The following is a 12840-nucleotide window of genomic DNA, read 5'->3' as shown; positions in this document are numbered from 1 at the left end:
GTATATATGAAATGGAATAATCATGTAATAGAGTTCAATGTTTGAATAAATAAAATATATAATGCATTTTGCGCACACTCTAAAAATAAAATCAGTAACCTATTTTGATTAAGTATCTATATTTGTGATAAACTGGAAAAGGGCAAGAACAGAAGAATAAACCCGAATGGTTCCAGCAGGGGGACTTTGGTGTCATATTTAAATTCATCAATTTCTCTGTTGGTACTTTTCGGTACACTTTGTTCGTCAAAGAAATTGACTTGACGTGAACGAATTTCGGAACGCAAAGTGTAGGTAAGTTCTGTCAAATTTTATCCGAAAATAAAAGCTATCAAGTTTGATACAAGATATGTTTTTAAGTTCTGCATTAAAAATACAATATGTTGATAATTTTGTCTTGAAAATATTGAGAGAAAAACTGAAGTTTAATATTGTTTAACAAACAATCCCACTTTTGAGAAAGTACTCCCCTTCCCTCCCCCGACGATTTTGTGATTATGAATGAAACTACTATATTATTTCATAAATTTTCAAAAATTTATAACTGTGCATATGTTATGCTGTTAACAATGCTATTTGTCATTAGAAATTCAGAAAAAAAAAATCCACGAATGACTCTAAAATTGCTTGTTTCATTGCTCTTAGATATGAAAGAATTGAAACTGATATGGCATGCAATACTATAGTAAAAAATTATTTTTTAGAAAAAATCACGGAAAAAGGATTTCGAAATTCTCAGAAACGTTTTTGAAAATTGTTTGGAGAATTCCGAAATACTCGGAAACGTTTTCGAAAATTGTTTGGAGAATTCCGAAATACTCGGAAACGTTTTCGAAAATTGTTTGGAGAATTCCGAAATACTCGGAAACGTTTTCGAAACTTTCATGAACCACAGCTGCACAGAATACTGAGAAACATTTCTGGAAATTACGGAAAGAGGATTCCGAAATACTCAGAAACGTTTCTGAAAATTACAGAAAGAGGATTCCAAAATACTCAGAAACATTTCTGGAAATTATAGAAAGAGGATTCCGAAATACTCAGACACGTTTCTGGACATTACAGAAAGAGGATTCCGAAGTACTCAGACACGTTTCCGGACATTACAGAAAGATAATTCCGAAATACTCAGAAACGTTTTTGAAAATTTCATGAACCGCAGCTGCACGATATACTCAGAAACGTTTCCGAATTTTTTTTACAGTGTATCTCGGAAATTTTGTGAAAACGGAGCCTAGAAAGAGTTGGTTATTATTAGTAAAGATTATTGTTACTATGGACACTTCGTGGCACCACTCACCTCTTCCTGCGGCAGGCAGTTCAGAAATCTGAGCTAACGTGTTATAATTATTACAAAGACTACCGTATTTATAAATTATTATTATTGTTTTTTTTTTGTATCTAAAAGTTTGGAAGTTATTTGAGCAAATAAAACCAAAAATAACTACCTTTGTTAATTTTTTTTCCACATTTTGGAAGGGCCCGGGCCCCCTCATCCCCTACCCTTATATACGCCCTTGTTACTTTTACAACCAACATTTCTTTAAGAACTACGATTTGCAACTGTGTTCACGAATTATTCATATTCAAAGATACCATTCTTTTTGGTGTGTATGTGCGGAGACACGAGACTGCAATCTGAAAATGGGATTGCCCCGTTCAAAACAGACCATAATATGGTCACCTTACGGATAATACACGTAACTGAAGCTTGGGATCCAAATCTTTTAATTTTTATTTGAAAATATGAGAGTGACGATTTTAAGGAAAGCCATCCATTCAGTCAGATCAGTCATTTCGCACTACATTACTCACGTGGCTGCAGGAAAAAATCCATTAAGCTTACGTTCGCGGACTTCGACTGGTATTTACCGGTTGGTTAATCACGTGACAGCTAATGATCACGTGCTTGAATCAACAGCTTAAAACGGAACCGGTTAGTCACAGGTACATCGGTCAAGGTCGTCAAACGCAGCATTAGGGAGCATTTAATAGTAAACAATAATGTAAAAAACCTAAAAATTTGTTGCCGGAAGGATTTGTTTTCCAAAAAGTAATTATCGTGGAAGTATCGTACTGTTTCCTTGTTACATTTTTGGTCAAGAATATTTTTTTCAGCATTTAAATGCCTCAACTCAGGTCACTGCAAGCTCAACTCGTTTTCGTTTGTTTACAAATTTGTTTGGAGCTGGGTTGTCTTCTGTGCAACGCCGATCAAATCGATCAATGGAAGATGATTCTTGAGAACAAACACACAAGTCATAAGATATACGTAATCAATCTGCAATGTAGCGATCAATACTTCAGCATTTAAGGAATTTATTAGTGCAGATTGCTCTATTTAACAGGTATTTAATTTAATGTTAGCTATGCAGCATAGATAAATTTCTAATTATATTACTTTTAATATTGTTACTGTGCAGCAAAATTAATAAAAGACTTGTAACTAGAATATAATTTTTTCATGTTTATAATTTCTTCTGTAATGTTTTTATCGCACTATTCTGAAGTAATGGAACTATGTTACAGCATCATTTTGATATTCTTGTTGTTAATATACCTTGCTAAGAGTTCAGTGTACAGTAAAATGTAACTCTAGTAATAGATTTGAAGTTGGATACACTACAATCTTGTTATACTCAGCTGCATGTAATATGCCTTAAGCAACTATTAAGAGCATTTTTTTTTTTTTTTTTTTTTTTTGAGAATTTAACATTATTTTCTGAATTTAGTAACATTATGCTCTTCTTATTTTTATTTTACATTTGTTAATATATGTCGATATTTTTTTGGAGTTGTGTGCTTGAACTACTAATGTGTAGGAATGGTAGAAAAAATTTGCACAAAAGATACTGGATAAAATCGCAATGTATATATACATTGCGATTTTGTTCTGTCTTGGTTTTGTTCTGTCAGCATTCTATTTTAAATTAAAATTATATTGATATGCAAGCAAAAACTATGCATTAACATTGTTTTAATAATTTTGAGGTTTGTTTTTCTTTTTCAGTTGTTGAATGTTGCTGCTTCATCAAATCAAAGAATGGTAGACATAGGTATGTTATTAAACCAAAGAAAAACTAGCTGACCCATGTGAAACATTCCCACTTGACACAGTGTGGGAAATAAATATTTATTTTGAGGAGCAGTACTGCTCCTCAAATTTTGATATTGTGGAGCAGTTCTGTAAAATTGAAAAGCAGTTTTGTGACATTTGTTGAATTACATTTTCAACAAGAAAACAAACAGGTTTTTAGAAACTTAATACTAAATGTGTGTATTTAAAAAGTTTTGAACAATGACAGTTAGGATATGAAAATTTTATAAAATTACATTTATACCATTAAAAAATTGAAAACATTTGTACCCCATTTATTAATAAAAATAGTCATCTAAAACCATTAAAAAATTAGTTACTTTTTGCATCACAAAATTTTCGATGCAATTAATGATATTGTATAGTGTTTCATACGTTTTGAGTAGCAAACTGCAATGCGATATCGTTTATTTCCTAAACCGACTTGACAGCAATAATTTTAAAAATCTGTTTTTTTTTAATAGTAATTTTTGGAAGAACAGCCACATTGTGAATTATTTGTTTATTTTTTGCTGATGGTGGTGAAAAATAAAATTAAATGATGCCTTACTTTTGTAGCTTTATGAAGTGTAAAGGAAGCATCAGAAGAAAAAGAAAATCTTTTATAAAGTTTTATGATATTGTGATTTACCATGCTAAAATAAACATTTTCATTTCTGATTTTAATGCAACAGTAGGACTGTAACTCAGAATCTTGCAGTGAGTTAAGATTATGTACTCTCAGAAATTTGAATCATGATCAGCCCAAGAAAAATAGGCGTAAACGACAAAACGCATGGTGGGATCAAACTCACGATGTTCGCATTCCTAATATGTCGCTCTAACCACTTGAGCCAGGCAACCTCACTCATGGGGTGCTGTACATTAAAGAAATGCTTGATAAAAAAAACAATAAACAAATTTTTTCAAAAAAAAAAAAAAACCACCACAATGTTAGTCTTCTGTTTAATGTTCTCCTAAAGTGGTGAAAAAAAAAATCTTTAAAATGATACCTTGCATACGAAGTTTGACTAATTTTTGACGAAGCTATGACATTATCATAAAAATCAGCCTTGGGAAATAATACATATAGCTGACCCATGGGAAGCATTTGCGTGCAAGAAGCTCATAGTGCTACAAACAGGAACCAGGTAAAAATTCATATTTTGCTTGGTAGAAACTTACCAGACTTGAGAACTCATGAACTTCATTGCAATAACGACTTCAAAAATCAAATGACTTCAAAATTCATTATTAAATCTTTTACTACTCTGATTCTGAGCAGAGCTTCTAGTTTCTGACTAAGCTGATATGACATCTCGTATTTGAGGTTTGGCCCAAGAGCATTTAGCTTAACTTGATTTCTCAGCCCTTTGACTTATACTTCGTCATCCGTTTGGCTACATCCTATAAAGTAGTCCTTATTTGTTTGAATAGTTGCTCATATCGATGCTTCCGCTTTCTAAAGCAGTAATGAAAGTCAGTTTTTGAAATTGCCTTTAGTGCATGCATCGTATTAGTTTCATCACTCTTTGGGGCTGAATCCATGGGTATATCCTGAGGGGGCAAGGGAGGGGAGCAGAAGTGAAAAATATTTAAAATAAAACCCTCCTTTAAAAAAAAAAAAAAAAAAAAAACATTTAAAAAACAGCCTTTAAATTGATGGTTGCTTTAATTTCTAAATTTATCAATGAGTTCATCTATAGTAAATTTCCCTGAATTTCAAAGAAGATACATCTTCTTTGGGAACCCATTGAAAATTGAAAGTTATTGGTGTTTAGTTAATACTGCTATCAGTTTTGAATAACATTGCTTCTAAAATTTTGGAGGGAAGGGGGGCAGTAGACCAGTCCCCTAATTACACAAATGATGGGTCTTGCCCAGGGGGGCCCCAAACTCAAACTTTTGGGAGGACGGAAACTCTAAATTTTGCCGAATGATGATAATTTTGTTAAATCAAACTCCAACTTTTGCCGAATAATAATATTTTTGCCGAATAAATAAAATTTTGGGAGGTCACACTAACCTCCCATCGAGGCTCCCCAGGACCTGCCCCTCTTTCTTGTTGAGCTGGATATGCCTTTGGTAAAATCTGTGTCCTTTAAACAGCATTTTTAACTTAGGAAATAGCAAAAAGGTGCATGGGGCTATTGTGGAACTGTATGAAATCTGGCAAAGTTGCTCAACATTGTGTTTTGATGAATACTTCTGCACAAGGTTTGATGCATGCACTGGAGTGTTGTCATGAGGCTGAGTCATTACCAAATTGTCAAATAAAACTCGCCGAGCAATACTTTTGGTTATTCCAAGGTCATTTTCTAGTTCCCTCACAGTCGAACTACACAATTTTTTCCAATCGCAACTCACACACACGCTTGACATTATCCGACGTTGCTGTTAAACATCGTCCAGAACAAGGATTGCTGTCAACAAATGTGCAGCCATTTTCATACCACCTACTCCACTCATTTATTCATGTTTTACTCATGCAGTCATCTCGGCAGACCTTTTGTAACATTTCAATAGTTTCCACACAACTTTTACCGAGATTAAATTAAATTTTTTGCTGTTCAGTTAGTTACTTCCATTGTTTTTAGAAAGTCTGACAAACACAAAAAGTATGTTGCAGAACAAATAGACATTGCACAGGAACTAAAGCATCTCATTGGTAACTTAAGCATCTGAGAAGAAGGTTAGGAGTAACTGCTTACGTTCGTACACTATAGAAGTCGTCTGAATGTTGTGGTGCAAAGATATGCATGCAAGTTTGATGATTTTGGGACAGACCTTGTATTTCTTCATCAGAATGAAATCATTGAACCAAAGTTTGGAAATAAAATTATAGCTTATAAATAAAATACAAAAATCAGAGACATAGTTCCCTCAAAATTTATTAGTAAAATTACTTAGGATTTAGGTCCAAAATTTAAGGAAAGCATTAAATCTTTAGATAACACCCTTTTTTGACTAGTTTTTGACTGAATCAAATGTTGTGAAAAATTGGTTTTAGGGAAGTATTTATTGAACTCATTTGATTTGCTCTTCTTAATCACATTAAAATTATTCGTTAAAAAGAGTTAATTGATCAGAACTCTCATACAATGAAATTTGTATTGTTTGTTTTCTTATGGTATGCTTAGCACAAAAGTCGCATCTGCACTTTTCATCAAAACTGAGTTATTGTCACAACGTGATATTTTATAACATATTTTACCAATATACAATGTTTTATATTCATTTGTAAAATAGAAATATATTTTTTTTACACGGCAGGCTGCAACTATAATGATATACTATACATTATGATGATTATGTGCCAGTTGTGGTTTAAGTGAATAAAATTTTCTGAGTTTCTTATTAGGATTTTAAAAATAAATAAAAACGTAAATACTGTGTTCTAAATATTTAAGATTTTATTTTAATATAATTCTGAATGGTTGTACCACTTCAATTGCTTTTATGTTCACATTCATTTTGATTGTAGTAAAAATCCTAACACAATACTTTTTTTCTGCAATTTAGTTTATATCAAGAATTAACAAGAGATATTTCCATACTGGTTGGAAAATATTTTTAAAGTTCTAGTTAAAATCATTGCTCTAATAAGTATATTGATGTTTTTATATATATTTTTTATTTCTTGTTTTATTAAATAAATATATTTATTATATTTTAGAGTTTTTTGAAAGCAGTTTTTAAACTATTTTTCAGTTTTCAAATCTAATCATTATCATCAAACTTTAGGTTCCATAGTGTGGCTTGTTATTGTTGCTGCCATATGGGGATTATCAACTCCATTACTTAGGTATGGAAGTGCTGGTATTGAAAATGTATCAGGAAGAAACTTTATATGTCAATGGCTTGCAGAATTAAAATTTCTTTCAACCAATTGGAAGGTAAATATTCTTAAGTATTTTATTGTTGAGCGTCATATTGTTCAATATTACTTTTTAAAAATGTTAGTGAAATATTTTGAAAAAAAAAGAAAAAAAAAAGTTATAACACAAGTCAAAATAAATAAAAAGTTTTAGTATTTATTATGTTTAAGCATGTTGCATAATTTATTTTTGTTACTGGTAGATAGGCTAGGTGACTGTGTGACTTAAAATGTTGCCATCTTTTAGTGATAATCTATCCCTGACATATTTGATATGCTATGAAAAGATCTCCAAATTTTACTCTCAATACATTTAGCTCTTATTCATGTAATGCTTGGCAGTGGCTTACCCTGAAATCAAATATGGGTCATGCGTATCTTCATTGTGATGAGAGACAATTACTAGATTTATGATTCATTAAGAAGTAAAATAATTTTATACAGTGGAATCTCGATATAAAGTCACCCCTCAGAACTTTTCTGAAACTGACTTTATAAGCCGATTGATCGTATAACTTATTTACACAATGAGAATGTATATAAATAGTTCAATTCTCTAAAATTGAATTTGTTGAAAACTATCAGTTTATTAAAGCTTCTAACCAAGTTGAACCAATTAAAGTTAATGGAATCAATAAAAAAAAATGTTTTTGAATCAGAACAAAGTTATGTAAAAATATGCTCAAGCAAAGTACAGTAAACTCCCAATTATATGCAAGGAGCTTATCTGTGGGGAAATCATTCGCAACCTATCACTGTGTTCAAAAAGAAAAAAACCTTTTTTTTTGGCAATATTTGACTGAATTCAGAAAAGTGCACACAACTGCCAATATTTATTTTTAGAGATATTCCTATTTCTTTCTTCCTCTTCACTTCCAATGACATCAAACCTTCCATGGTTACCGAAACCTGACTACTTTCTTGCTTTTAAATCTACACTATTTACTTCTTTAAGTCTACACTACTTACTAATTTCCAGACATGCTAGATTTACGGACGTAATATTGTAACCGGACCAGTCTTGGCAAAAAAAAAAAAAAAAAAACTCTCTCCTCCCCTTTCTCATGCATTTTTGATGTAACCTAATTCAATTTGTAGCAGTCAATCTGTTTGCACCATTTGCTTGTGTATGTGTGTAATCTATTTGCATTAATGAGTGATCCTTTTTTAACTTTTACATATATTTTATATACAATGTTATCATTTTAGCTATAGTTTAAATGTATGCAAGTGTTATTGATCTTTCTAAAGCTGGTGACTGCACCAGTATTTGCGTTTACTTTTAATTTGTGGATTATCCACGAATTCGGTTATCCTCGGTTACCCTGCCACCCTATTCCGCAGATAATCGAGAGTTTACTGTCGCCCAATCCAAAGTTGCGGGTGTGACATTTACACTAACTAAATTAGTCATCAGCAAAAATATTTTAGAGTATAGGTTTCAATTTTTATATTTTTCAATAAAGATCACTTGCAGGTACATTGATGCCAATTTGCAAGTTGATTGATATTTTATTTATTTTTAAAAAAATTAATTTCTACCCGTTGCGGGTGTGACATAAAAAGGACATGCATTTTCACCTTGCGATCAAAACATTCAAAACTCTGTGAATTATATCAACTGATCGAACTGTTTTTTTTTATGTTAGACAGTAATACTTAACTAATTATTCTATACAAAAATTTCGATACTCACTCAATTAGTTTCACTGTAAAAAATATTCAAAGTTGCCGTTGCGGGTGTGACACCCCGTTGCGGGTGTGACTTGTGTGGCCAATAAAATAACAACATACACAAATAGTTATCAATCAGACATTTTATGATTAGCACAGTAATAAATAAGAGAAATTGCAAATAACTAAGGAAATTTTTTTTACATAAATCTCATTTCCAATCTAGAATTGATGATTTCAGGGGGTGTTAGTTTTCTTATTACAATGTTCTGTTTCTCCCATGATATGTCTGACTGATTGGGCCAGATGTATACATGTTGTGAAGGTTTTTTTTTTTTCCAAGTATTCTACTTGTATGTCTTCTCCATCTATTTGCTTGATTTGACCTTTTTTTTTTTTTTTTTTTGAGGTATTAAACAAAACTAATTCTACAAAATCTCCAATAGCATTTATATTACCGAGGGAGATCATTTCCGACTGAGGCAGCAATGAAACTATCTTCAGCGCACTTTCTGCAGTTAGTGCCTGCCACTTGAATTGTACCCATATCGATCGGTACAACATGGTGTACCGATTGTAAGTTTGGTATAGCTTTGTACAAGGCAGCAGCGTGCATGAAGCATTTTTGCAACATCTTTTGTGATGTCGCTCTCCGCAGAATAAAGTACTCTGATTTTTTTAAGAGCCTTTTCTGCTCAAATAGCAAAATCCGATGTAGAATTGACTGTTGCTCTACGCTGTAGAACGGCAAGTGACACCATTTTTTTTTTTTTTACCGCACCAACAGCATCCACAGCTAGCTCCTTATCCATGAGTCCTTGCAAAGTATGACCATGCAATTTTAATGTTGTAGTCTTTATGGTTGTATGACATTAACAGAAGATTGTACCTGTCTATGGATTGCATTACCAAAGGTTTGAGCTCTTCAAAAAATTGCCATCGACTCTGCTTCTACAGCTGGAGATGGTGTGACCCCTTTTGTCGAAGATTTCTTTCTCTCTCTCTACACTTTCTCTGCCTCTCGTTCTGGTTTTGCCTCTACATTTTCTTTTTTTTTCATGGCCACAGATGTAATTTTTTAAAGTAGTTTCTTCGTAATTTCTATTCTTGCTTTGTTTCTTTCCCTTTCTTTTAGAAAATATTCCGAGTATTTAGCTGAGTTTTCTTTCATCTTTTTACGATGATTTCGGAATCTTTCAGTGCTGTTCATTCTTCTGCAAAAAAAAAAAAAAAATGTGTAAAGTGAATAAATATAGCACTACAAGTCCCAAAATACATTGTTGAACATGTTTTTTTTTTTTTGAAGTTTCTTGAATTTTTTAACCCCAAATGAAATTAAAAACATTAAGTTTTGATTCCTTTAAAACTTTAACTGACAGAATTTTATACAAGGTTTTTTTAATAAATATTTTAATAAAAGTTTTATTACTATTTTTATTATTTCTTTATATTTGTTTTGAATTTGAAGTAAAAAGTAATCTGTCCCTAATATTACATTATTTGTTTTAAAAAGTAAAGGGGGAAAAAGTGAAATGCTGAAAGCAAAATTATACATTTTTATACATATTAAAAAAGATAAAATATTGTTTTGGTTTTTTAAAGTTTTATTTAAAAAAAAAATCTTACCTTATTGAATAGTTGCCTTAATTATAAATCAAGAAATACAAAAATGTTTCTTAGGAGAACCAATAATATAGAATACCAAACTAAATAAATCAACTGCACATGCTCTAAAGATACTAGTTTTGAATTAACTGGGGTCTAGACAAATAAGTCAAAGGCCAAAGGTTAGGTCAAATGTTAAAACATTAGTGCTGTCATCTACATGCATTCCAGAATTACATTTGTGTTTAATTTAAAAAGATGTTGCGGGTGTGACTTTAACTAAATGTCACACCCGCAACAGGAACATGTCACACCCGCAACGCTTAATAACTCCAATTAAAACATTAATTAATTTTTTTTCTGTTTGTTATTCAAAGTGCTTTAGTAAACTATTTTAGAATACAAAGTTTCAAAACTTTTAGGCAAATAAATTTTTCTGTGGAAATATAAATGCATTTTTTTGTTGCGGGTGTGACACAATAATTAAGAATAATTAAATATGCTTACCTTTTGTAGTGAAGATTAGTAGAAATTTCTCTTCAGGAAAAAACTGTTGCTAATGAATGTCAGATTATGTGTGAAACTTTATAGATTTCTAGAATTATTTGTTCAGCTGTAATAGACCATGCAACATGAGCAGTTTTGGTGCAGTCTAGTTCGCACTGATATAGTTCCACTTTAGTAATTAAAATAAGAATGTTAATGACATAAATGAAATTTTTTTTCAATAAAATATGAAATAGTATACTTTTAACAGTGTGTATGCAAAATTTCAACCATATTGAATGAAATTTGAATTTTCATCCTCATGTCCACTTTTTTTTGGATTGGGCGCTGTACTAATGTACAACTTACCTTTATCAAAATAATCCATGATACAGAAAATTTCTAATTTTTGATGTTTTCTAAGTTTTATATTTTCTGAAAAAAATTCTTCAGCTCTCTCATATCATTTAAAGACATTTATGCATTGAGTTAGTGTTTCTCCTTGTGTCAACACTTCAGTATCCCCAGTGGCGTTCCAATAGGGTATACTCCATATACGCTGTATACTCTTAAACATTTTTTTAGACGTATAGCATATACCCTCAAGCTTCATAAATTTTCATATTATGCCATACTATGTATATGATTACTTACACAAATTGTACATAATGGATTACTGGGACCCTCAGAAAAATTGATGGGGACATCACTGAGTATTACTATCACTATATCCACCAATCCACTATCTACTACACTGCTCAAAACAATTAAAGGATATTGAGGTTATGGGTTGATCTTGAACCTGAAGAACTTTTTGGATGATATATACATTATTGACAGACGTAGTAAACTATGTGAGACAAAAATTACATTTGTTTGGCTGAAAAAAAAACTTTTTTTAAAAACTTTTAGGTACAAAAGGAAAAAAAAACTGTGAATATGAGAAAAACAAATAAAAAAGGGGGTTCTGGGTGGCGACAGATCAGCGAGATCAGGGAAAAGTCAGGGAACTTTATTAATCAGGGAAATATCAGGGAATTTCGAAAAAATAGCAAACAATCAGGGAAAATTGATTTTATGAAGATTTTTTTTTTTGCTTTACAAAATTAAGTATCCTTATTTCCTACGCATTTTTGGCCAATTATCTGTTCAAAAAAAAAAAAAAAAAGTTAAATTAATGAGGTGTGATTATAGGGTAGACCGACCAGTGAGTGAACACCACCCAGTGAATGAACAGCGCGTCACTTTTTAAAAGAAAATAAGCTTCCAATTTTTTTTCTAAATAAAGTCACTACAAAGGCCTTCTTTATTGATATTCTAAGCTATCTGACCCCTGATTGGTTCATTTGGATACGCATTTTTTTCCAGAAAAAAATTTGAAATTTTTACTGCCGTGAATCTTTATTTTTCGCTTTCAAAATAATAAGGCTGGTTTCGTGCTATCAATTATTTTCATGAATATTATTTTTATTTATAATTTTTTTTTCAACTCTACGAAAGAAAAATTAAGTATACATATCTAGGCTATGGATTTAAATTGTTTCAGTTAATGCAGAATGCATAGATTTTCATGTAGAGGGGTGTTCAGTCACTGGGTACGAAAAATTGTGAAAACCCAGTGAATGAACACTGGCAAAATTTCTTTTGATTTAAAAATAAATTTGAAGTTTCTTTGAGATATTTTCATTTTCGTACTTTTTTGTAATGCAGATAGTTTTATGTGCTTATTTATTTATCTATTTCATTATATGTTTTATAATTTCTTTATTTTTGTTTTCGCAAACAATGCACTTTTTACTGTGTCTTATCTTTTATCTATCTATATCTCAATCTGTATATTACCTACCTACCTAAATATCTATCTATCTATCTATCTGTCTGTCTATATAGATTTGAATGTACCTATCTACTTATCTATCAATCTAACTATATATCTACCTATCTACATCTATCTATCTATATCTTTATCTCCCTTGATAGATAGGCAGGTAGATAGAGCGATAGAGAAATAGAAATATATATACAAAGAGAGAGAATAGATAGGTAGATATGTATGTATGCTTGTACATCGATAGATAAATAGATAGAGGAAGATATAGAGATAGATGTATTTAAAGTAAGA

General features: G+C 31.3%; 1 protein-coding gene across 1 annotated transcript in view; it reads left to right on the top strand.

Moving 5' to 3' along the window:
* The first annotated feature begins 2190 nt into the window (after positions 1-2190).
* The window catches only part of LOC129218156 (transmembrane protein 234 homolog), a 39181-nt gene continuing 28531 nt past the window's right edge, over positions 2191-12840 (top strand). The window contains exons 1-3 of the mRNA XM_054852371.1: positions 2191-2348; positions 3011-3056; positions 6821-6972. Coding sequence (XP_054708346.1) covers positions 3044-3056; positions 6821-6972 — 165 coding nt within the window. The 5' untranslated portion in view covers positions 2191-2348; positions 3011-3043. The remainder of the gene's footprint in view (positions 2349-3010; positions 3057-6820; positions 6973-12840) is intronic.

The sequence above is a fragment of the Uloborus diversus genome, chromosome 3 (genome assembly GCF_026930045.1).
Source record: "Uloborus diversus isolate 005 chromosome 3, Udiv.v.3.1, whole genome shotgun sequence".
Classification (NCBI taxonomy): domain Eukaryota; kingdom Metazoa; phylum Arthropoda; class Arachnida; order Araneae; family Uloboridae; genus Uloborus; species Uloborus diversus.
Note: the sequence above shows the minus strand (reverse complement) of the source record. Positions and strands in the feature narration are given on the sequence as shown.